The following is a 26,209-nucleotide window of genomic DNA, read 5'->3' on the forward strand; positions in this document are numbered from 1 at the left end:
TTACTAATCTGTAAATTGGGGAAATGCTAATGCCCACTTAATAGGGACAGTGAGGATTAAATGAGACGTCGCAGGTACAGTAGTTAGCACAGTGCCTGGATAAATGGCTGTTCGGTATTAGCTGCTTCATCGTTACTGTTTTCCTAGTAACAATTACTGTTGAACCATTGATGAATTTAAATGGGAATTTGTCATTTTCATTCCCAGACAGTGTGGAACATAGAGAGGGAGTAAGGAGGAGAGTTTGGAGATTGTTGTAGAAGTCCAGGGAACAGGTGTTGACTGTTAGAAGGGGAAGGGTGGGGGCTTAGAAAGGAGGGAAGCTGATGGATTTGGGAGAACTTGAGAGGTCAAGTGAGGGGGCCTGAGATGGGTGGGTGATGGGGGGAGGGGCAAGCTTGTTCCCTCTGTCAGTCTGTGGCAGGCTGTGCCGTTCCTGGAGAAAAAGAAGTGCAGAGCACAAGTGTTCTATTTTGGACGTGTTGAGTTTGAGTGGCCTTTGTGACGTCCAAGTGGAGCTGTCAGCTGTGAATCTGGAAGCTGGTGGAGAAGTCTGGGCCAAGTCCAAATGCAGACCCATTAGCCCATAGATGGCAGTTTGAACCATGGCATCCGGGGGATTGTCTAGGGAGCCTTCATTTTTATCCAGTGGCCTGTCAGTTCCTCCACGCTGTCTAGATAAAGCCTAGGGGAAATGTGACGCTCTGGAATGCAAACCATGAAGACCAATTTCCCGACAGTCTTTGTGTGAAGAGTTTTTTCAGAGGTTCACCTTCACGGAAGACAGACCAGGGAAAAGGGGCTTTACTTCCAGTTCTGAAGACTTCATTGCAGTGTTTTGGAGCCTCTGAGTAGGAGTGTGAGGCCGTGACCGGGTGGCTGGCGTTTTTGAACCAGCCCCTCCCACTGGCTTGTTCTCCGGGTGCTTGTGGTAGAAAATAATGTTTACAGAACACGTTGCGTCTCCAGGATCCCTCTCGTTTCCGGCACACTGCGAAGACAAGTTTGGAAAGTGTCTCAAGTCCACAGAATGCTCTGGACTTCTGAGCTAGCATTAGGACCCTTCCTGCCTCCTTTTTTTCCTTTCTTTCCTTTTTTTTTTTTCTTTTTCTCCAGTGATGAACGTTTTCTTGTCATGTTTGCTTTATACACGTCCATTTACGTGTATAGTTTGTTTCTTTGCAAAGTAACTTGAAAGCAGACGAGAAACATCATGGCTCTTCATCCCCAAATAAATCAGTTTGTGTTTTCTGAGAATTAGCACAGTCTTCTTTAGATCTTACGGTGCACCTAGAAAATTATCACACCTAAGAAATTTAGTAATTGTTTCCTCATATTACGTACTATGCGTCCTTTTTTCATTTGTTCCTTTATGTGTATTAATTCTGTCTGCCCTGGTTCCCTGTGTTCTCTTGAGAGGGAGGGAAAACCGCACGCCAGGAGCATTTAACGCCACATTTTATATTAGGAGGAGGTTAATAAAAATGTGTTAAATGAACGAATTATAAAAGTCAGCACCTCAGTATCACTCTGTAGTCTGGCAGCACCTCTTATCCTCATGACAATTCTATGAAGCAGATGCTATTAATGTCTCCATTTAACATATTGGGAAACTGAGGCACAAGGGGATCAAATAACCTGCCGGTGATCACATAGATAGAAATTTAAACCCAGGCACCTTGGCACTGGCCTTCTTAATCATCGTCCTATAGTGTCTCTAAATAGATCCTTCAAAATACACTCGGTCTCATTTTTTTTTTTTTAAAGATGATCTCTGTAACAATAGTCACGAATAGAATAAATGCAAAGTTTGTTGGGTTCTAAAACTTTTAAATGTCCCTGCTAAAAATTTCTGAAGTCTGGGAAAAGCTGGAAAAAATTTTTTTCATATATATAAAAATTTACATAAATTTAAATATATATGTATTTCTTTTCTGTAAGAACGGTGAAATCCTTTTACAGCAATTCCCTCCCAGTCCGGAAAGCTGTTACAACTAGGTTTTCCCTCTGGATAGTGCTTTCAACTCAGCACATTCACATCCTGGCTCTTTTCCATCCTTTTCCTCTTCATTCTGTTTCTTTCAAGGATCCTTCTGCATCCAACCTGGACCAGGTCCTTCGAGGTTGGAGTCCTTCCTAGCTATCTGTCTCTTTGACTCTCGCCTCCTTTTTAACCTCTTTCCAAAAGTTCAAAGTCGGTGAGGCCTGCGAGACAGCTTGTGCTGTAATTATCATTTAAGCTCTCCTTCTGGAAGGTTTCTGCTTTCCTCCTACACTTAGGTTTTTATTCTTTGTCAACAGGTTCTGTCTTTTCTCTGAATTTCTGCTTAACGTTCACTGGGCCCACATTTGAAAAGTGCAGTTTTGGATTGTGGTTCCTGTGCAGGTGATAAGAAGCAAAAGTAAAAATGTCAGGAGCGTTTTCTTGCAGATACTTTACCAAGCAACAGCAGCAAAGAGGAGAAATTAGAAGCTGATCTTTTTGCCTACGTGTTTACTCTGTACGCAGATACTGTCTTTATGTTTGGTTTAGAACTTTGAGATCCTTCCATTTTAAACCAAATGCATTTTAATTCTGAAGACATCTAATTATATATACTTACCATCACTGCCTATTGGTATTGAAATATGTAAATTTAAATATATGAATACATTTAAATACATACGTAAATAAAATCTGAATATAACTGTCTAGCCGTCCTCTCTGCTTCAGTACCTCTGAATTTTTATTTTTTCCGCCTCAGAATTTGAAGTAGACCACCACACGGACTAATAGGGAATAAAAAGAACTTGGTAGAGATGAAAACATTCAGCAATCAAGCACGTTTGTGGGTCCTACAGGTATTCTGATCTGCATCATGCAGGGCACAGAATCACACTGCAGAGAACCTGATCGCTTGCCTGGTATCTACCTCGGCGTGTGGCGACCGGAGGCTGACGTGAGAATATGGGGCTCCAGGCACTGGGTTCGAGCAGATATCATCGCATCCAATAGATTGTAAACACATTAGTCACAGGTTATTTTCTGGTGTCACGCTTGCTGATGGGAGTACAGACCCACAGAGTTTGTGTGAGCAGCTCTTGCCCTACAATTCTGAAGGCAGATACTGCAGCCAGGGAGGGGACCTGCTTCCACACCGGACTCCACTGTCAGCCATGCAGCTCTTGTAACTTGGAAACTCCGTAGCCACGTGTGGCTAGTGTCCTCCTCTGGCCCGGAGGTTAGTAGACCCGAGTCTGGGGCCAGAGAGGAGGCGGGGGAGTGGGGTGGTTACAAGTGTGGATTGAGGGTCCCATCGCTTGTGTTTGAATGCCGGACCCGTCCCCTGTGCAGCTAGCTCTGTGCTTCTCCGGGGCTCATTTTTCCACTTAGAAAATGGGGATGATATTAGGACATCCTTTATTAAGTCGGCGTGAGGAACAGAAAAGCCCTCAGCTCTGTGCTTGGCAAAGAGTAAGTACTGAATAGTGTCAGCGATGATGACGATGGTGGTGATGGTGGAGAATTTAGCCATATCACCTTGGGTGAGTCGTACAGTTTTCATCTCCTCCAGCCATTTTTTTTTCTTGTTTTAATGATGAAGATTGACTATTACCTTTAAGGGACCCTATTCCTGATAGTCTCTGATTCACATACATCAGCCTAAGAGCCCCTTGCTGAGCCAATAAATCCAGCTTGTTGTTTCAAGTAATGTTTACAGAGAAAAGTTTCATAACCTCTAAACGACTCCCTAGAACTTAGTGTCGGCCCTCGGGCCCTGTAAGTCAAATCCCATTGCAACAAGCTCCAAGGGTTTATCCAAACTATTTTTGTTTTTCTACATTTTATAGCCTTGAGTAATCTAGCCATATAAATCCTTTTGTCCAACTCAAATGTCAGTGGTAATGCTTTTCATCTTAGAGGGATTTACAGGCAATAGCCACACATGTCATAAAAATTATCCCTGAGATAATGTGTATTGTTCAGAAACCGGGCATGTTACCCAATAAGGATTTAGGAGTCATACAGTCCTAGGATTTGGTTGTTTTTCCCCAGTATCCTGATAGGTAGGATTTGGGTGAAAGCACTCTCTTAGGACCTTATTCAACTGCATGTATTTACATAAGAAATGTGCAACATGTCCTCGTAAAATTCCCAGGCCTGAGTAAGGTACTGTTCTTATTTTTTTGAAAATTTGGCACTATCCCTAAATCACCACATCATTTAGGAACTGTAGCAGCTGAGATCCTCGGCGCTCCAAGTGCTATATAGTTTCACCTCTTGGAGACAGAGCAGGCTTTAAGACTTACCAAGTGTGAGTAAAACTTTATTTCTGCGCTTGGTGTATGCTGATTAATTTTTGACTTACAGCTAAGTTCATATTTCTTTTCTTTTTGTCCCCACATAGCACAGTTGCTCTGAGATTGTTTAACTAAAAATACCGCGAGGGATTTTGCTTGCCCGCTTCCCCCATTCGCGGTGGGACCAGATGCACTCACCTTAGTCCATGACCAGGGTCCTGTCATCTTCGGCTCTGCCGCCCTCCTGGGAACCGTTCTGATGCCCAGGTTAGTGGTGGCAGATGACAGTAGGAAGTTGCAACGTGACAAGTGAATGAAGAAATAAATCCTGATACCTTGGTGCTTTTCTTTTTAAGAAGAGGTAGGGGGTACCTCATAGGTAAATACAAATCCCGATTTCTTGAGGTGTGTGTCCAGATCTGCACGGGAAAGTTCTTTAGCGCTCTTAAAACTTTTTGGCTTTAAAAATTTGGGTAGACGGCCTAAATTTCAACTGTCATTTCTCTTGTGGCTTCAGGAATCACCACAGCATCGGCGGTAACCATGACAACGAGGACATCTGCCATTTGTTGAGTGCCTGCCATGCGTTTGGTGCTTGAAGTTAGTATTTGACTTGAAGTTAGCAGTTAGCTGCTGAGGCTCGGATAGATGTTGCTGCTTGAGTTTGAATCTGTGTTCGATCACGTTTTACTTGGGGACCTTGGGCAAGTAAACCTAAATCCTCTGTGCCTCATTTTCTGCATCTGTGGAGTGGAGGTAGTATTAGTGCCAACCTAATGAGGTTGTCACAAGGATTAAATGGGTATACAGTACTCAGAACAGTGGGGTAAGTGATTAATATAAGTGTACAAGGTGTATACGTGTACAAGGTAGGTCCCGAGGCTCTAAGGTCCTGGTGGACCTGGGTGAAGACTAGGTTTGTCTAACTCTGGAGTCCGTGTTCACTCTGCTGAACTGAGCTCCTTCTCTGGTCAAGTTCACCTTTGTGACACCTAGCTGGTTGGGTACAGGTCTGCTTTCCCCCCTGGGACTCTAGGCTTGTCGAGGGCAGTGACGCTCAACTTTTTTTTCGTATTCCTTAGCACAACTGGCACTTAGGTACCTATGAGCCTTGTGTTGAATGTCTTGAGTGAGTAAATATCTCAAAACTGTTTTAGCAGTTCAACAGTGTCATTTAATATGGGAAGAGACTGGAGCCAAGATGAGTTAACCAGGGTCCACTGATGTAACCAGGTGACTGTCATTGGTTAGACTCATTGCAAACTCAAGCCAGCAGTGAGGCCGGTGGGGGGTGGAGGGGTGGGAAGGGAGGCTCTGATCTCATCCAGGATCCCATTCAGCATGATTTAAGGGTCATCAGAGACTTGGGCAGAGTTGATATACAGAATTGGGGGATCCCATCTCTGGCTGTCTTCTTTCCCAGGACCCTTTCCCATTCCTCATGGTGCGCCTGCCCCCGGCTGGTTCCTAGCAGGCTTAATGCTAGCGTCTTTGTGTCCTTGGGCCATAGTCACATCCAAGGCTGCCTGCGGGGTGGGACTCCCCAAACGTGAAACTACCCCCATGCCAGCTGCTGCCTCTATGTTCTGACTTTCCTCTAAAACCCTGTCCACTTTTGTTCACTTTCCAGAGCCAGGTAGTGGTGGGGTTATTTGGCCTGGAGCTAACTGTTGTTATTTGTGGGACAATCTGTTAAGAAAGCTTATTTCTTGGGGCGCCTGGGTGGCTCAGTCAGTTAAGCGGCCAACTTCAGCTCAGGTCGTGATCTCGCGGTCCGTGAGTTCGAGCCCGGCGTCGGGCTCTGTGCTGACAGCTCGGAGCCTGGAGCCTGTTTCAGATTCTGTGTCTCCCTCTCTCTGACCCTCCCCAGTTCATGCTCTGTCTCTCCCTGTCTCAAAAATAAATAAACGTTAAAAAAAAATTTAAAAAAAAAGAAAGCTTATTTCTCCATATAAGAAGCCGAATGCCCATATAATTGTTTTTAACAGCAACAAAGATCCTTTACAATGGAAATACAAATATTCTAGAGGCACCTGGGTGGCTCAGTCAGTTAAGTGTCAGACTTAGCTCAGGTCATGATCTCACAGCTCATGGGTTCAGCCCACGTTGGGCTCTGTGCTGACAGCTCAGAGCCTGGAAACTGCTTTAGATTCCTGTCTCCATCTCTCTCTGCCCCTCCCCTGCTCATGCTTTGTCTGTCTCTCTCTCAAAAATAAATAAACATTTAAAGAAAAAAAAAAAGAAATACAAACATCCTAAAAGTAAGTATAATTTTTATTTTTCCCTGCAGTGGAATTTATCTCCATATACGTATATGCTCATATATATGTATATGCATATGCATAAGCATATGTATGTATGTGTATGTGTATACACACACACACACACACACACATACACACTCACTCTGTTTTAGATAATTGGAAGAGGCTGGAGACAAATTTTTGTCTGACTTGGACCAAAGTACCATGCGATGTGGTCCTGGGTCTTATTGTGAACAGTTTAGATCTGGGCTCAGAGTCCTATAAGCGTGTTAAGGTGGGGCTGACAGAGAGACTCGGCCTAAGAGAATTGAACACGCACACAGCTGTGAAAGTAGAAGAATGTTGGTTAATTACTTTATCATCTTCCATTTTTGGCTAAATAATCTTTCTTTGGCTTGGTTTTTCCAACCAAGTTCTCATGTCCTGAGACCTGATGTCATACTGATAAAAGGGCCCCAAAGATAGATGCTTAGGTTTCCCCTCCCATCACATAGCCCATTCTTGATGCATTTTCCACTTGTCTTCTAACTGCCCCAAGTATGTTTGGTTGTAATTTATATGAAGACCTTGTCCCTTCCTCACCTTCAGCTCCTGACTCTACACTTAGTAATGCATCTGGTCACTGTGCATCAGGGCATGCACGTGGGCTGATGTCACCACTGTCTCCTCTCACTGTATTTGACCATCACCCTCTGCTCTGTTACAGTCTGGGACTTCATATCACACTTGAAGTAATTTTATCATTTTTCCCTTCGCTATCAGAGAATCCAATGCTCAGATGAGCTCAAAGGAAAAGAAACACCCGTATGATTCCATCCCCATGAGAGATCACTTTGAATTTTAGGCAACTATCTTTGAAGTCTCTTTTTAATGTGCATTTTCAAAAACTAAAATTGGATCTTACTGTGCATTCTCTTTTGTAATGAGCTTCTTAAACTGAACAACGTGTTCCAAATGTTCTCCTGTATCGTTCATTATTTTCTTAAAGAACTGTTCTTAGTGGCTGCATTTTATACCATCATATGAATGTGGCATAATGGATTTAATGAACGACCTAATCATCCACATACTACTTATTGATCACCTACTTTGAGGCACTTACTGTGCTAATGATGAGGGATCTAGGAGTGAACAAGACAGATGGGGCTCTGGTTCGTGGTTTTTGAGACAGTGTAGACACTATGATCAGGGATGTGGCCGAGCTCTGCTGGGATGATCCAGTGTGCTTCAGAAGGGGGCCCCCCACCCAGACCGGGGGCTAGAAGAAAAGTCAGGAAATGTTCCAAGGGAAGTGATGTTTCAGCAGAGACCTGAAGGGAAGGCAGCACCAAGATGAGTAAGTTAGGCCTGTGGGGAGAGGACAGTCTCCCAGGAAGGGAACATCGATAGCATGCGGGAAGGTGCAGCAGAGAGAGGGTGCCAGGTTTGAAGAACAAAATGGAGCTCAGCAGAGCTGTACGCAGAATGTGATGGAGTGTGGGCGGCATGGGTGAGGGACTGGCGTAGAAGCCAGCCCAGCAGGCCTTCAAACACACGACAAGGGGATCAGGCCTTCAAACACACGACAAAGGGATCGGACTCCACCCGACTGTGTTGTCGGTGGGGGGGGGGGGGGGCACCGTGATTAGTTTCAGCAGGCGAGGGGCAGAGCTTTAGCGTTTGGGAGAAATTACAGTGGCTGAAGGAGGAATAATGGATCAGAGGAGGACAAGAGTCAGAGAACCCTGTTTGGACCCTCACACAGTAATTTAGGTGAGCAGTCACGGTGGGATGAAATGGGGAGGTGACAGTGGAGATAGAAGTGGACAGACTGGCTGAAGAAGGAGAAGGAGGAGAGGGACCACAGGGACAAGCCAGACTTCAGAAAGCTGTAGGCAGGTGCATGTACGGGGTGCTGCGGGGTGGCGAGCAGCTTTGAGGGGAGGATGGGAAGTTCCATATGGGACATGAATTGAACGAACCCATGAAGCATCCAGAGGAAGCATCGAGCAGTCAGCTAAGTACGTGAACCTGAAGCATGGAGAGAGTGCTGGTCTGGAGACGTTAAGTTCGAGAGGTTGAGTCCAGAGCCTAATCTGAGCCACGGGCTTGTGTGAAGCCACCCAGGGGAAGCACCCGGTGGGGAAGGAAAGACTGACCAGGACAAAATGAGGAACGCCACCTTTGGGATCCCTGAGGAAATGGAGTTTGCGAAGAGGACATTGAGGTTCCTTTTTTTGGCTATTTTTTTTTTTTTATTGTGTTGCGGAGAATATTTTGTACGTGTATTTTTTATGCGTTGTTCGTCTGTTTCCTTAGGACAGAGGCTCACAAAGTTGTATGTAACTTTTGTAAACCTGGAAACCTTGTGGTCCAGTTGCAGAGGTGAGACCCTGTTGAAGAAATCCCAGGAAATTAGAAAAAAAAAGGGGCGCCTGGGTGGCGCAGTCGGTTAGGCGTCCGACTTCAGCCAGGTCACGATCTCGCGGTCCGTGAGTTCGAGCCCCGCGTCGGGCTCTGGGCTGATGGCTCAGAGCCTGGAGCCTGTTTCTGATTCTGTGTCTCCCTCTCTCTCTGACCCTCCCCCGTTCATGCTCTGTCTCTCTCTGTCCCAAAAATAAATAAAAAAAAGTTGAAAAAAAAAAAATTTAAAAAAAAAGAAAAAAAAAAAAAGAAACAGCAACCCTCATCTTCTGTTTGAAGTCTTTGAGAATTCTCTCACTTGTGAAGGTGTCTTCTTTGTGTTTCCCCATCTCCTCAGACCATAGCTGCCCTTGAGTATCTGTCTTTCCCTTACTCTTATCATCCATTTATTATTTTTAATCAATTACTTTTTATCAGGAGAATTGACTAGGTAAATGCGGTAGTAGCCTTTTGTTTTCACACAGAGTAACTTTTACAGCACGTCTGTATCCATTAAAAATCTTGATTTTTCAACAATAGATAAATAGACCAGAAAATGTGAGGGGCGGGGGGCGGGGGGAGGAGTGTACTGGCTCTGTAGCAAATATGCAGGATGAATTCAGGCATGGCTTGATCCAGAAGCTCAAATAATGTCAGCAAGCCTGAATTTTTCTCTCTCTAGCAGTCTTCCTTCTGCTTTCCTGCGTTGGCTCCATTCTGAAGATGGGTGGGGAAGAGTTTATCTTCTCCCAGCAAAAGCCACGGGGCTGACTTAGAGTGTTCTGAATTGAGACATTGGCTTACCACCGGCCAGGGAATGGACTGCTTTGGCTGGCCAAGTCTCAGACACAAAGTCACTCTTGGAGCTGGCATTTGGAGTCCATTCCCTCCAAACTCTTAGGGGCTGAGAAAAGAGGTATGTTGCTTCCCAGAGGGAAGTCAGTGTATAATTGTCACAATCAAGGATAATCAATGAAAGTTGGGAAGGTAAAAGCAGTGAATTAAGGCCGTAGTGGTCGAATGTGATGGCACTGGGTACAAAGACAGATCTATATTGGTTCAGAGCAAAAAGACAGTTATGAAATGTAACAGTAGTTTATACATTTTCTTCCTCATGACTAAATACAAGAAACTCTGTGGCTACCAGCAGAAAAAATAAACCGTAGGAAGGAAAGGTACATTCTCCTTAAGAAAAATCCTGATGGCAGGCCCCACCCCCGACCAGTTAAGTCAGTATCCCCGAGGTGGGAACCAGGCATAATTTTCAAAGCTCTCCAGTGGTTCTAGCCTGCAACCAGGGCTGAGAACCTCTGTGGCTGAAGAACACAGAGTTCTCCCGGGGGTCCGCTCCCTCGGTGTTCTCTGTGTGCAAGTGGGAACTGCTGTGCCACGTATTGTCACGTATCCGCGTGTATGAAATTCATGAAAATGAGTGTCATTTTTGTTTAAGCGGATGAAGGAACTAAGGCTCAAAATCCATGTCATTAGAGAAGGGCATATTTGTGTGGAATTTCACTTCTGTCCATTTCCAGACGGCTTTGGACAAAATTACTTAACCCTCCGGGCTTCAGCGTCCTTATGTGTAAAGGATAACACCCATCTCCTGGAGCTGTTGGGTAGTACGGGGCAGGTGGGTATTCAGCACCTGTGTCTCCCTCCCATGTCCCATCTCTTAGTTTCTGTCTTTTTTTGTCTTTCGTTTTTCTCCAGTCTCAATTTCTACAAAGAGTGGAAACGTTTTTCTCGTATGCGGAAGGCAATCCTGTGGCTAGCTTTCAGGGCAAATTTCTTGTTGTTGTTCACGTCAGAGAGAATGGCTGTACGGTTTGTGCAGGATTCCCAGCCTCTTGGGGGTTTCCAGGTTCCTCTCTGGTCTCCTACAGTAGCTTCTGGAGTTTTCTTTCTGGTTGACTCTTGTCCTCTACAGTCTGATCTCCACACAGTAGGCAAAGTGGCCCTTCTAAAATGTAGATCCCACGCTTTCACTCCCTGCCTCTCAGATCTCAGGTAATTTCTCACCCAAAGTGTGGTGTAGGGCCAACACATCCCTGGCAACCTCTTGGACCTCATTTCTTACTACTCCCTGCTTTTCCCACTTCTTTCGAGCGTCATCTGCCTCCCACTGTTCTTCAAGCACAGCAGGGGCTTGGGGATTGTCCTCCAGGGGGCACCATTCACCTCAGAACACAAGGCTATTTGGGGCATTTGCACCTGATGCTGTTTTTGCTGGAAACCTTGCTCCAGACTTGACTATGGATCAGTCCCTCAGGCCATTGAGATCTCCCTCACCACCGTATTTAAGACAGCCCCAGTATTCTCTACCTCTTACCTGCCTCAGTAGCATGTGGCACTACTTAAGGCTATCTCTTTACTTCTCTATTGTCTGTTTTCCTCGCTGAAATCTAAGGTCTGAAGCAGCGCCTGGTACATGGCTGGGCTCTGTTACTGGAGGTTAGATGAGTAAGTGCCCAAAGAAAACCGCAAAACTTTCTGGCTAACCCCCTAAATTTCCAGTGTTAATGGCCAATTATTTTTGCTCATGTAACCCATCTGCCCTAAGTTTTATCTCTTTGGTCTCTTATCTATTTAGTCTAAACTGGGGAAAAGTTGATTTAACACTCCTCTGACCATTTCCTAGTTATTTTTCATTTTCCTCTCTCTTAGATCTAAATTTGTCTTTTTGTCCTGCTAAAGAAAAAGTCCTTAAGGTGACTTTTAGCCTCTCAGATGGATTCTCTTACGAATTAAAAGTCACATGGTAAATGCAATCATCTTGGGTCTGTTACATCGTAGGGGTTTGTAATTGCTTTTCCTAGATGTTCTCCCTTTTCTCTTTATCTTGCATAACTGTCTGCTTTCCTAGGACCAGAACAAGTGTGGTCCTGATTAATGTTTTCCATAAACATTGGCCAAAACCTCCTCTCTCATTCTAATATCATTCGTCTTCCTTGTCTGCCCAGCCAGATCTCGGGCTTTCTCTGGGCCCAGTGCAACACCCAGCTCCCCCGTGAGGTTTTGCTGGCCCGCCCACCCCTGTCACAATCCGTCCTTCTTTTGAATCACTGACGTGCTTAGAGCCCGTACCACAGGCTCATCCCGGGCAGACAGCCTGGGCTGGTCCCTCCAACCTCACACCAGGCTGAGCCATTCCATACGTGTTTGGAGAAAGAAGAAACAGCCTCAGGTTGTCTGTTCGTCATTCTAGATGTGTCCTCCTGGTCTCTTCTTTGAAGAATAAGCTCTCTGAGAGTCGAGATACTTCCTTCTCCTTGCTTCCCTTTGCTGCTCATCGAGGCACCGAGATGAGCTAAGTTTCATCCCTTCATCGGGATTCAGTGATTGCTCATTCGTGTATCTGTGATCAAAACCGCTGATGACTGACTAACATTTACCCTTTTCATAGTGCCTTGTAACAGATCTGTTAGAACATGTCCTCTGTCACTCATCTCTTCATTCATCTGTTCCTTCATTCTGTGATTATTTACTGAGTGGCCACTATGCCAGGTGCTGGGGCGCAAGGCTGAGGAACGAATGTGGCTCCTTCTCCAGGAAGCGTATGTTCTTGTTGGGGGTGGGGGACTGATGATAGACAAGTAAACCAACACAACCGTGTCATCACAAATTTGGCAAAGTGCTACGAAGGCAGTGATCGGGGTTCTGTGATCCAGAGTAAGAGAGGGATACGTCCCCAGAATGGGGTGGTCAGGGCAGACCCGCCTGTCTAACATGAAAGCCAGGAACCGAAAAGGTCAAGTGTAAGCAGGTGGGAGTGGCAACTTCCAGGGAGTAGAAGTGCCATGTGGCCAGGCTCTAGGTGGGGAATGGCTTGTCGTTTCTGGGAACTGAATGGAGGCCAGGCCGGTGGGGCCAGCTCCTAGAGAAGGCACAGTGTTCATGCCATAGTGTTACCCCAGCCGGGCTGTACAAATTTGATTCTAAGAGCAGTCGGAAGCACTGATAATATTTAATTGTGAGCAAATATTCTTACTGTTTGTAGGGGTAAAATAGACTTGGGAATCTCATCCAAGGAAACTGTTGTAAAGATGAGGAAATAATTGTGGCTTTGACTGGAGCGGTGGCAGCAGAGATGAAGCAGTGTTTGTGTTCAGGAAGCATTTTGAAAGTAGAATCTATTAATATCCACTGATTTGTTAGACATGGGGTTGGGGGAGAGGAAGCAACCAGGTACGTGGACCATTTGCCAAGACAGTGAAATCACGAGTTAATATTTAAGTGACAGCATCAGCAAGAATGCCAGTATCGTGTAATCCGTCTCCCCCTTATTAATACTGCAAACTTCTGACATCTCCATAGCTTTCTAGATCAAGTGACTTCATGGTCTAGCAGCTTGAAATGGTCCAGGCATGTTTCCTTTGGTTTCAAAGATCTGATTTGCATAATGTGTGTATATCAAGGGTGTGGATTTCTTTATTCACATGTAACAAATGCTCAGCAGGCATATTCATGTAAATACTGGTTCAGATCCAGAATTTGAAGCAACAGTCAACTAGCTAAATCACAGTGTTGCAGTAACCCCTCTTTCCTTAGATTTTTTTTTTGCATAGTCCTGTCTTGCTTGTTTCCCATTTTAATCCTCTGATCTTTCACCCTTTTCTAAACTTTCCCCATGTTGCCGTGAGTTGTTCTCAATCTCTCGACTGCTGGCATTGCTTCCGTGTGTTCGAGTTTTTCCCTGGGGCTATTGTGCTTTCTTTCCAAGGTTTTCTGATGTCTATCGTATGAAGTTTGTATGACTAGAAAGAGACCATCGCAAACAAGGAATATCACTGCTTCATTATCCTCTCTGCACCTGTTGATTAACATTATTAAATAACTTTTCTTTTTTACCCTTCAAGTAGGATTGTAGACCCAAGTATATTTGCTCATTAGGTTCCAGTTGGGACCCCATGTTATTTCTCCAGTGTGGTTAATTTATTAATCTTTTAGTCATTTCAGAAACATTACTGTTACTATTTTTATTACCTGTAGTACCGTATTCCACAAAGCAGTATTCCCTTTGTCCTCCATGTTGCGGAGTCTCAATGTGCCCGTGAAAGTCGTTGAATCCAAGAATGTCAAAGTTTGTTTTCCAGCTCTCTAGCCTTTGCCATCGTGACTCATTTGGTTTGCATATTCTGCGAGTGGAATTTTCAAGAAACATTTACCTTAAGAGATCATTATTGATAGATTGACTTGTCAAAGCTCTAAAAGAGTTATGTTAATAGAAAGTGAAACTTCACCACAGGCTATCTAAAATAATTGCTTTTAGAGTTATAGCATTTTGCAGGAACAGGCAAAAGCTGAGAGGTTCCTAGGATTGAATGTGGAGTTTGGAATTCTTTGTATGTAGTGTGTGTCTATGTGGAGAGACCGAGGGGGTGGAGGGGAAGGGAGAGGCAGAGGAGAAAACGGGGGAATGAAAATCTTGGCTCATTTTTAGAATGTTTCTTGTAAAGTTGATGTCTGTACTGGCTGGGGTCTCAGCCGAAGATGGGTCTTTTCTACCTTGTGGCGTAAGATACCTTTCTGCCAGCACTCACAGAACGGCATTGTGCTCTGTAAATTCACGCAGAAGTGCCCTTTCTAGTAATCTTTGTCTTAGCTTTGAGTCACAGACTTCTGTATTTTTACATAAGGAAATCAGACCCCTAAAACACTGTATCTGTTTTGGGATCACTTACATAGGAACTCATTTGTAGATCTAGAAATTGAATATACATTGTTTCTTTACCTGGACTACAGTTCAGTTTTTGACTACAGTTCAGGTAACATTCAAGCTTTCTGTAATCAGTATCCTGTTTACAAGCCAGATTTGATTCAAAATTTCAAGAACTTACATATTCACCTGTGTGTAACATGTATTATAGCAAGACCCATAAACCAGCCGACATCTGGCCTTGATGGGCCAGTTGGGAGGCCATGCCTGCATTGGTTGGCATGTTGGCTCCAAGTCTGGTATTTGGGTGATTTTAAAGATGACTTCTGGTTTTATAAGAAGTTGGTAGTACATGTGATATGTTTATTCCTTAGAACTCAAGTTTAATAACCATATTTTAAAAATATCCCTCATGTGGCACTGGCAATACTGAGAACCAGTTAGTCCCAGAACATTTCAAAAGCACAGAGTTCAAAATTTACAAGTGCTAAGTGATTTCCATTTTCTTTTCTTTTTCTTTAATTTTTTTAGGAAGAGAGAGAGAGAGTACAAGTGGGGGAGGGGGCAGAGAGAGGAAGAGAGAGAATCTTAAACAGGCTCTGCAAGGAGCCCAATGCAGGGTTCCATCTCACAACCCTCAGATCATGACCTGAGCCAGAATCAAGAGTTGGACGCTTAACAACTGAGCCACCCAGGGGCCCATGATTTCCATTTTCCTTTTTTTTTTTTTTTTTTTTGTGTGTATTTTTGAAGGAGAGAGAGAGAGAGAGAGAGACAGAGCGTGAGCTGGGGAGGGGCAGAGAGAGAAGGAGACACAGAATCCTAAGCAGGTTCCAGGATCTGAGCTGTCAGCACAGGGCTCGATGCGGGGCTTGAACCCACGAACCGTGAGATCATGACCTGGGCCGAAGTTGGACGCTTAACCGACTGAGCCACCCTGGGGCCCCATGATTTCCATTTTCTAAAGCCATCTTAAATTAAAGAATTTAGGATACTGATGGGTTTAATCTGGCTGTAATTTCTTTTGCTAGCATAGCACCTTCAACTTTTCAAATGCTTTGAGACAAATTCTCTTCCTAGCATGAGGCTTAAGAGCACAGATGTGGAGTCATACAGACCTCAGTTTGAATTTTGCTTTTCTCACTTACTAATTGATGTCCCTGGACTAGTTCCCTGACATCTAGTCTCTAAGCCTTCTTCTGTCCAAGTGGATAATAGTAGACTCTGATTGAGCCAGTAGTTGTAATAGGTACGAATGGCTTAGCATAGTGTCTAGTATATAATAAGAACTCAATATTTGCTATTATCACTAATAATTATTCATCATAATAATATTAGTGGATACCACTTAATTAGTAATATACAATAAATTGATTATTATTAATAAAAAGATTCCTCTTCCTTTTCCTCTATTAGTATAACTATTTGGTTCACACAGCTGTCCTCTCATCTCCATTTTTAACAAATGAGGAAGCTAAGACCTGAAAGAAGAGTTATTTGATTTGCGCTGACATGGTTTACGAATCAGAATTTGGTTTCGTGGCAAACAAGAGGCACTCCAGATAATTGTGGTTTGATTACTGTAGCTTTATCCTAAGCTTCGAGTCAGCTAGAGTAATCCTCCCAGTTTTTCTCTTTTCCTCTTTCCAGCATTGTTTTGGGCTTTCTAGGTTCCTCGCATGGCGATACAAAGTATAGAGCCACCTTTGTCAATTTGTACAAAAAAATTATTTTCCTTTGGTTTGTTCTCTTAGGGGAGACTGCTCATTATTTCACTGTTAACTGTGAAGGTTTTCGGGGTACCTGGGTGGCTCAGTCGGTTAAGCGTCCGACTTCCACTCAGGTATCTATCTCACGGTTCCTGAGTTCAAGCCCCGCGTCGGGCTCTGTGCTGACAGCTCGGAGCCTGGAGCCTGCTTCGCATTCTGTGTCTCCCTCTCTCTCTGCCCCTCCCCTGCTGACATTCTGTCTCTCTCTCTCTCTCTCTCTCTCTCTCTCAAAAATAAAATAAACATTAAAAAAAAATAAATGTGAAGGTTTTCATTTATGCCCTGTCAGATGGAGGAAATGACCTTCTATTTTCGTTTGCTAAAGGGGATAGTTTTTCCCCCTTTTAAAAGTATTGAATGGACATTGATTTTTTGTCAAATGATTTTTGACACATCTGTCGAGGTAACTGACTTGTTTCATGTGCATGTGTAAAGAATTTGCGATCTGGCTTGGGTATAGTTTTATATTAATATTCATTAGGTCAAGATGGTCCATAGTGTTTTGAAATATTGTAGACACGAGCTCATTTTGTCAGTTTATTCTATCAGGTAAGAAGAAAGAAGTCCTTCTCTGATGGGATCTGTTTCTCCCTCTGGCAGTTTTTTTTTTTCTTTCATGTATTCTAAAGTTCTCTTATTAGGTCTGCACATTGAGGGTTGTTATATCTTCCTGAGGGATTGCCCATTTTTTCACGTTGAATGTCCCTCCTTATGAGTTTCTCTTAGAGAGCATGTAATTAGGTCCTGCTTTTTTTGTCAGTCTGATGATCTTTGCATTGTTAGTCATTTCTTTTCAATGCAGTTATCAATAGGGTGGGATCTAAGTTTACCTTATTGCTATTTGTTTTCTAGTCATCTCCTATGTTCTAGGTTTTATTCTTTCTTTGGGAAAATTGAGTATTTAGAAATTATTTTTTTTCTCTCCAGTTGACTTTTTTAGCCGTATCTTTGTTTTTTGCTGTTGTGTTTGGTTTTGTTTTGTTTTTTCTTTCTTTTTAAAAACAATTTTTAATAACATTTATTCATTTTTGAGAGACAGAGACACAGAGTGCGAGTGGGAGAGGGGCAGAGAGAGAGGGAGACACAGAATCCGAAGAAGGCTCCAGGCTCTGAGCTGTCAGCACAGAGCCTGATGGGGGGCTTGAACCCATGAACTATGAGATCATGACCTGGGCTGAAGTCAGACGCTCAACTGACTGAGCCACCCAGGAACCCCTTAATTTCTTATTTTTGTTTAGTGGTTGCTCTGGGCATTAAAGTAGCTAATGACAGTATAATTGTATCAACTTCCCTCCTCATTCTTTATTTTATTGTTGTTCTGTATTTTCCTGCTAAGTAGGTTATAACATCATAATTCAGCGTTGCTAATTTTGCTTTAAATAGCCAGTTGTTTTTAAATAAAGAAAAGAAAAAAAAGCTTAGCTAGCCCCAAATGTACCATTTCCAGTGCTCTTTATTTCTTCCTATAAACTTGAGTTTCTATCTGTTATCATTTATATTCTGCTTTAATAACACTCTTTCATATTTTTATAGTAAGGTAGATATGTTGGCAACAGATTGTCTCAGCTGTTGTTTACTAGAAAATGTCTTAATTAACTCCCATTATTTGAAGTTATTTTCCCTGGACATAGAATTCTTGGAGATAGGTTTATTCTTTCAGTACCTTAACGAGATAATTTTATTGTCTTTTGCCTCCATAGATCCTAATAAAAAGTCATCTGTAATTCTTTTCATTGTTCAGTGTATGTATTTTGTCTTTTCTTCTGGATACTTTTAATATATTTTTTTTAATCTAATTTTTGGTGATCAGTACTTTGACTATGACATACTTGCTTGTTTTCTTTGAATTTACCCTTCCTGGGGTTCGCTGAGCATTATTGTCTCTGGCTTATTTTTCTACCAAAGTGGGAAAAGACTCAGGCATCATATCTGCGGTCCAGGCAGTAGAATGAACGAAGGGATAAAATGAAGTTGCATGCCAACTCTCTTCTAAGGACGTTTCTCAGAAGCAACCTCAAGAGATTTCCATGTATATCCCATTATCCAGAATGTAGGTGCAGGCTTACATCTAGCTGCAGAAGAGGCGGGTGGGTGTAGCCATTATTCTGTGCAGCTTTGTGACCAGATACGCAATTGCAGTGAAAGCAGAGGAGACAGATATCGGAGACAGCAAGCCCTTTGTGCTGAACGTACTCTGCTACAACAGGCCCTTTTCTGCCAGCCAGCAAGTGACAGAGCTCTGACAGATCCTGGATTACGTGTTTTCACATTCTCGGCCCTTCTGCTGCACCCCAGACCTCGAGCGTTACAGCAACAAGTACCAGTCAGAAGCTTGGATTTTGGAATCAGACTGCCTAAGCCCAATCTCATCCCTGCCATTTACTAGCTGTGTAATGTTGGCAAGTTACTTGGTCTTTCTGTGCCTCTGTTTACCCATTTGAAAAGGAAATAATAGTACTTAGCTCATAGAATTCGTACTAGGGTTAAATGAGTTATTTTCGCTAAAACACTTGGAACGGTGCCTGGTATGGACAAGTGTTTTCCATTAACAGACACTGTTTCGGCGGATTGCCCTTTTGAGCCTGTGCAGAAATGCTGCCGGAGCTGGCCCTGCCTCTCACCTCTTCCCTCAACTGTTTGCTCTAGGACCCCACCTCCACTTGTCAGCCTTCCTGGACGACCCAGTAGCTGTGCACGTGTTTTGAGATCAGCGTGTGAACACCGCTCGATTCCAAAACACTCCCTCTTGGATATATCCCGGGACTCCACCCTGAAGGATTCGTGCACATGTGAAGTTCGATCATGTTGCAGAGATCGGCTGACAGGCCGGCCTCTCTCCCGTGCCCTGACCACAGACTCTGGGTGTACAGGCAATTTGGAGTTTCCCCAGGACCACTGCTTAAAGGAAGGTGAATCCAACATTTATTGAGCCCCACCTGCCATCCTATTTAATCCTGTGCAGCAGGGGTCATCCTTATTTCTCATGTAAGAAAATTAAAGCACAGAATGATTAAGTACTTTGCCCAAGGTCACACAGCTAGTAAGAAGATGCAAACTTTGGTTTCCTGGCTTTGCGTTTCTTGTGCTATGCAACTTTGTCTTTTTCTCTCATGGGAAGGTCCTTTAAGAGGTGGCTAGGGAAGATGTGTCATTTACAAAGGATGTCATGTCATTAAGAGGATGACAATTGCTTAGGTGATGGAAATGGAGAATTTTCTGGTCAAAGCAATGGTGTCTTAGCTTGGGCTTCTATGACAATACCATAGACGGTTGGCTTAAACAATAGACATTTACTTCTTATAGTAATGGCGGCTGAAAATCGGAGATCAGGGTGACGGCATGGTCAGGTTCTAGTGAGGACTCTCTTCCAGACACTGGCCTTAAGTGTTAGCATCCACACCTGTGAATTTGGTTCCCATCTGTATGCATCTGACCCCTACTCCATGTCCTCTGCATCGTATCTCTTTCCCTGAGCACTAGATCTGTAGTCAAGTGAGTCCTGAACAACCAGGAAAGTGCCTCAGCTCAACACGCACAAAGCTGACTTCATCACTCTGCACTGGGAGTCTCCTCCTGTGTTTACCATTGCAGTTGGTAACAACACCATCCACACTGTGCCCCAGTCTGGAAACACATTATAATTATAGCTGCTTCTTACTGAACGCTTATTATTTGCCAGTCACTGTGCCAAATGTTTTCCAGAGTTTTTCATTTAAGCTTCATAAAAACCATATGTTGTAGGCATTATCATCCCCATTCCATGAATACAGAAACATGAGGTCAAGATGATTAAGGACTTGCCCACGGTCCCACAGTTACTAGTGGGCAGAGATAGTATTCAGCCCCAGTTCCCTTTGGCTCCAAAGCCTGTGCTTAACGTTGGGTCACACAGAGAAGGCGCATATACAGGGGCCCACAGACATGTTTTACTTGCCCGAGAAATGACTTACCAACAGCATTTTAATGTGTATTTATTTTTGAGAGAGAGAGAGAGAGAGAGAGAGAGAGAGAGCACTCCAGAGTGTGAGTGGCAGAGGGGCAGAGAGAGAGGGAGACACAGAATCTGAAGCAGGCTCCAGGCTCTGAGCTGTCACAGGGTTCGAGCCCACAAGCCAGGAGATCATGACCTGAGCCAAAGTCGGGTACTTAACCGACTGAGCCACCCAGGCGCCCCCCTCCCCCGACTTACCGACATTTTAAAATAGGAGGGGTTCAAACAAGAATCAAGATTTCAGATATTTCTTGAACATTCAGAAGATCTGGCAACTGGATCCACCTTCCAAATGGCACGGTTGGCCTCAGGTGAGTGACAGCCACCCACTTTGGAATGCACTCCAGGAGCATGCGTGCCACAGTTTGCCACCGTCCCTCCCGCTCCTTGCTGTCTGTCTTCCAACAGCCCCACTTCCTTCATCAACACTACCTGCCTGACCCCTGCTGACGTTTGAATTTTTGGCTCCTGTTACCTGGTTTCTCTTCTCTTTCTTTCCCCCCGCCGTCTAATTGGTGCCTGAACTGACGGCGTTGCTCGTGAAAGCATTTATTGTCGGTCTCACGTTCTTCATCCCTATTGCTGCAAATTGTTCCTCATAACCTCTCACCCCAATTACGCCAGCAAACACCTAGTTTCCTGTGTCCGGTCTTGAGCACCACTAATTCGCCCTCCACATTGCTTGCAATTAGGGACATCAACAAAACGTGAATACATGATGTCCTGTGGCTTCAGAATGAAATGCGCCCTCGTTACTGAGGCACACAGGACGGTTCGTGCTCTGGCCTCTGACCAGTGCCCTCATTTATGTTGACTTTCCCACACTCCTCTTGGCCTTATTGAGATATGGGCTCACCCCAGTCACGACCCTTCGCATCTCCTTGCGTATTTACTATCTTTCTTCCTACTTGGGATATTCTATGTGGATTATGTGAATATCTGTAACGGGGTATATGGACTTGAATCTCGTGATTGCCTTTCTAAACTTTGTGTTGTTGTTGTTTTTTACATTTTGACCTGATCGATCAGTCTCCTATTTCTTTCTCCATCAAGGTACACACAGGATAGAAAACATGAGTCTTGGTTGTGTTTTTAGATCCCGACGGCTTCATTGGCCCATTGCTGGTTTCTGTGCCGTGGAGCTAGTAAGATCTCAGACGCTGAATCCCAGCTCTGCCCTCTACTAGCTACGTAGACCTCCACAGGCTACTTCGTGTTTCTGATGTCTCATCATTAAGTAGAGTTACTCAGAGTTCTTTTATCGTACAGTTAGGGCGGGCTTAGATGACATGATGCACCTAAAGGCTTAGAACCAACCGTGCACGTGAGCCCCCGGTGGATGTCGTCTGCTGTTATTATCACCGTTTTTATTGAATTTGTTTATTCCGCATTAGATCAGGAGCGGTTTTGGGAGTTTTGCTACATATCCTTTTAGAACTCACAACAACTTTATGAAGAACATAATTTCAGCTCTTTTCTGGGGGAGGCAGCAGGTTAGAGAGGTCAGGCTCGCCTTGGTCGCTGTTTGTCCTATGGCAATACGTATTGAGTATCTCCTTTTCAGTGAGAGTAAAATGGAACACGTCTCATGAAAGATGGAGTTACATTCCACCCTAGGCCGTGAAGGGACTCCTTGGGGAGTTCAAGGGTTATTAAAACTGATGTAGTACATTTTTAATATGATCTCTAAAATTAAAAAAAAAAAACTACTGGGAACTTTATAAAATGTTGAATAGTATTGGATTTTGAAAAAAAAATTTTTTCTATTCTGTTTGGAAAACTACCAGGTTGATTATGCCTATTTATGAGGGATGCTTCAGATAATTAAGTCTGGGAGCTCTTTTTGTTTGTTTAATATATTCACCATGTCTTTAACGGTAACAACAGAAATTGCCAGCATTGCTAGGGGTTCTGTGTGAAGACAGGGAAATACAAACTTAAATGTAGACAAGAGAAGTTGAAGAGAATATTGGAATAAAAACTATTAGTAAAATTATTTAACTTTTGTTTCTAAAATTTGAACAACCTTCATTTAATTTTCAAGCTGCTCTTAAACTGGTAGAGGAAGGCTAGGTTTTACTAAAGCATTGTCAAGTCTCTGCCTGGACACACAAACCTACAGACCCACATATATGTACATATATTTTTTTAAATTGAGAAATACTGAAACATACGTACAGAAAACAGAATAGAAATCACCCACATAATTAGCACATTTATTTCATTTATATATATTTTAAAGTTTATTAATTGGGGTGCCTGGGTAGCTGAGTCGGTTAAGCATCCGACTTCCTCTTAGGTCATGATATAGCAGTTCATGGGTTCAAACCCCACGTCGGGCTCTGTGCTGACGGCTCAGAGCCTGGAGCCTGCTTTGGATTCTGTGTCTCTCTCTCTCTGCCCCTCCCCTGCTCATGCTCTGTCTCTCAAAAATAAATAAACTTAAAAAAAAAAGTTTATTTATTTTAGAAGGAGGGCATGAGTGTATGCGGGGAAGGAGCAAAGGGAGAGGGAGAGAGAATCCCAGGCTGGCTCTGCACCGTCAGCACAGAGCATGACTCGGCTTGAACTCACGAACCGTGAGATCATGACCTAAGTGGAAATCAAGAGTTGGACGGTCAACGACTAAAGCACCCAGGTGCCCCCACAATTAGCACGTTTAATATTTTTAAAAATTTTAATGCTTTATTAAGGTACAATTTAGATATCATAAATTTCATTCATCTTAAGTATACAACTCAATGCCTTTTAGTAAATGTGTCACCGCAATGCGATATTGGAACATTTACATCAACCCCAAAGACTGCTCATGGCCAAAGTCAGTCCCTCTTCCCACCCTGCCCCAGGCAAGCACCGATCTGTTTTCTGTCTAGATTTGTTTTTTCTGGACATTTCTTATAAGTGGAGTCACACAATATGTGTTGGGTTTTTTTTATTGTTTATTTATTTATTTTTGAGAGAGAGCGAGCGTGTGAGCAAGCCTGGGGGTGGGGGCAGAGAGACAGAATCCCAAGCAGGCTCCACACTGCCAATGCAAAGCCCAAGCCAGGGCTCAACCCCACAAACTGTGAGATCATGATCTGAGCCGGAATCAAGAGTCGGAAGCTCAACTGACTGAGCTGCCCAGGTGCCCCTTGCCCCTGTGTGTTGTTTTTTTAACTGCTTTCTCTTAGCTGGTGTCATTTTTTGAGGTGCAGCCACACTGTAGCAAGAGTAGAAGCTTAGCTCCCTTTTACTGCTGAGTAATATCCCATTCTGTGGATACAACACAGCTTATCCATTATGGTAACCAGCTTGAAAAAAGGTGTATGTTCAAGAAACCGCTAACCGTGGCTGCTTCTAGAGAAAAGAACGGGGTGTAGGGGATATTGGTGGGAGATTTTTTTCATTGTTTACTCTTTTATATGGGTTTAACTTTTTAAATTCAGAATTCTATCTTTTTTGAAGCAAAGCAAGGGATGTCTTTCCCCCAGCAATGTGAATGAAATAAGAGAAAGCCGTGCACTTACCCCAATCCCACTTTCCTGGAGGTAATCATCATTAATTTATGTTTGGCATCTTTCTAGACACACTTTCTAGACACACATACATATACACCTGTATACTTGTAAATACTTTCATGTCCCTGTATGTCTGTACATCTAAGTAGTCCTGTGTCTTACATTTCAACAAACTGGAAACACGAGCTTAATATTTTAACCCACGGTCCGCAAAGCTAAGAAAACCTGCCTTGCCCGGGTCGTTGGGTTATCCGAACGCGGAAGCCGTTAAATGCACTGATCGGTTCACCGTGGGGGAAAAGTGAAGAAGTATGGACCCGGTCGCCTAGCTATTCTGTGTGAACACAGTTTACTTTTTATTGTTTTAATCCTTCCCGGGGTCTGTGTTTTCCGGCAGGGTACTTCGGATCGGCCTGCGAAGAAAAGGTGGACCCGTGCGCCTCGTCACCGTGTCAGAACAACGGCACCTGCCACGCGGACGGCGTGCGCTTCACCTGCAGTTGCAGCGCGGGCTTCACGGGGCCCACGTGCGCCCAGCTGGTGGACTTCTGTGCTCTCAGCCCCTGCGCGCACGGCACCTGCCGCAGCGTGGGCACCAGCTACAAATGCCTCTGTGACCCAGGTGGGTTCCCTCGTGCCCCGCAGGTCTTTTCTGTCTCCAGCCTCAGACTTGTAACTCGTCGTTCGCATCCGAGCAGACGTTGGCTCGTCGAATGCGTTCGCTTGTACGTGTAACTGAACGCCGCTCGTTTATTTTTTTTTTTTTAATTTTTTTTTAACGTTTATTTATTTTTGAGACAGAGAGAGACAGAGCATGAGCAGGAGAGGGGCAGAGAGAGAGGGAGACACAGAATCCAAAGCAGGCTCCAGGCTCTGAGCTGTCAGCACAGAGCCCGACGCGGGGCTCGAACTCACAGACCACGAGATCATGACCTGAGCCGAAGTCGGAGGCTTAACCGACTGAGCCACCCAGGTGCCCCGCGCCGCTCGTTTATGACACACTTTCTCTTTAGGCTTATGGGTGGCAGGGCTTGTGTTTTCTTTCTTTGTTTTTTGTGTGTTTTTTTTTTTCAGTTAATTGTTTTTATTTATTTTTTTCATTTTTTAAATATAATTTATCGTCACCCTGGCTTCGATACAGCACCCAGTGCTCATCCCAACCAGTGCCCTCGAAAAAACACCCTCTCCCTCTTCGTGAGCAGTGCACAGTCATTGCAGAAAAATAAGAAAATCCAAGTAAGCAAAATGAGGAAAATTAAAAACAGGCTTAATCTCATAACAGCTTAATTATTTTTTAACGATTTACTACAGGTCACTCCAGAGCTTTTACTGGCTTCGGTGTCATTTAATACTGTGTTCTTAGGTTAATGGAGAGTGTTTTTCCACCCTAATAGGCATAAAAAACAGGACACAATCCATTTAGAATTTTCTCATCTATTTAAATTCTTACTCTGTGCACAGTATGTGTCATAGGACCTGTGACGCCCTGTGCAAATGTGCGAAAATCCCATCATTTATTTTCCAAAGATCCTCTGCATTTGACTGAGTTTTTATTATTATACGTTTTGCTACTCCGAAGTCAGAGTGGGTCACCAGTCAAAATGTGTATCTGCACAACCTACCTGTGTGGTCTGGAAAGAACACACGTGGGCAGCTCTTCTGTGTCCCTTCTCTCCTGCCTATATCTCCACACCTGCATGAGCTAGCCCTACAGAAGGCTTTGAAGCATGATTCCTCTCACAGGCGCCTGGCCCGTCGGTATGGCGGCCACTTCCCCGGTTTTGCTTGAGTCCTGGTTCTGCTCGTGCCTTCCACCCAGATGCCTGCTCCCTGTCACCCCGTTTCACCTGTCATCTTCTCCTAGGCTGAATCAGCTTTCCGCCCCCTGAAGTCCCAACAGTCGGGGCACCTGGGTGGCTCAGTCGGTTAAGCACCCAACTTCAGCTCAGGTCATGATCTCTCAGTCTGTGAGTTCGAGCCCCCCCCCCCCCCCCCCCCCCATCGGGCTCTGTGCTGACAGCTCAGAGCCTGGAGCCCGCTTCGGATTCTGTGTCTCCCTCTCTCTCTGCCCCTCCCTGGCTCGTATTCTGTCTCTGTCTTTCTGTCTCAACAATAAACATCTAAAAAAATTATGAAGTTCAACAGTCACCTTCAATATCACTTGTCTAGTCTTTAAAACATATTAATTGTCTTTGCATGTGTCTCTCTCCCCACTGGGGGTAGGAGGAAGTTATTTTATCAGTAACCTTGTAGCAGCCCCAAACCTCCATGCAGTGAGCACGAATCTTCCTAGGTTTTGGGTGTTTCACATGTCTGGTCCTTTCAGTGCCCTCCCTGCAAGGTAGATGGCATCAAGCCACATCTAT

General features: G+C 44.1%; 1 protein-coding gene across 1 annotated transcript in view; it reads left to right on the forward strand.

The window, feature by feature from the left end:
• Nucleotides 1–26,209, forward strand: part of DNER (delta/notch like EGF repeat containing) — a 317,214-nt gene that overhangs the window by 226,115 nt on the left and 64,890 nt on the right. Inside the window, exon 8 of the mRNA XM_019445680.2 lies at nt 24,241–24,465. Coding sequence (XP_019301225.1) covers nt 24,241–24,465 — 225 coding nt within the window. The remainder of the gene's footprint in view (nt 1–24,240; nt 24,466–26,209) is intronic.

Source organism: Panthera pardus, unplaced genomic scaffold, assembly GCF_024362965.1.
Source record: "Panthera pardus isolate Hobbes unplaced genomic scaffold, ASM2436296v1 HiC_scaffold_10, whole genome shotgun sequence".
Classification (NCBI taxonomy): domain Eukaryota; kingdom Metazoa; phylum Chordata; class Mammalia; order Carnivora; family Felidae; genus Panthera; species Panthera pardus.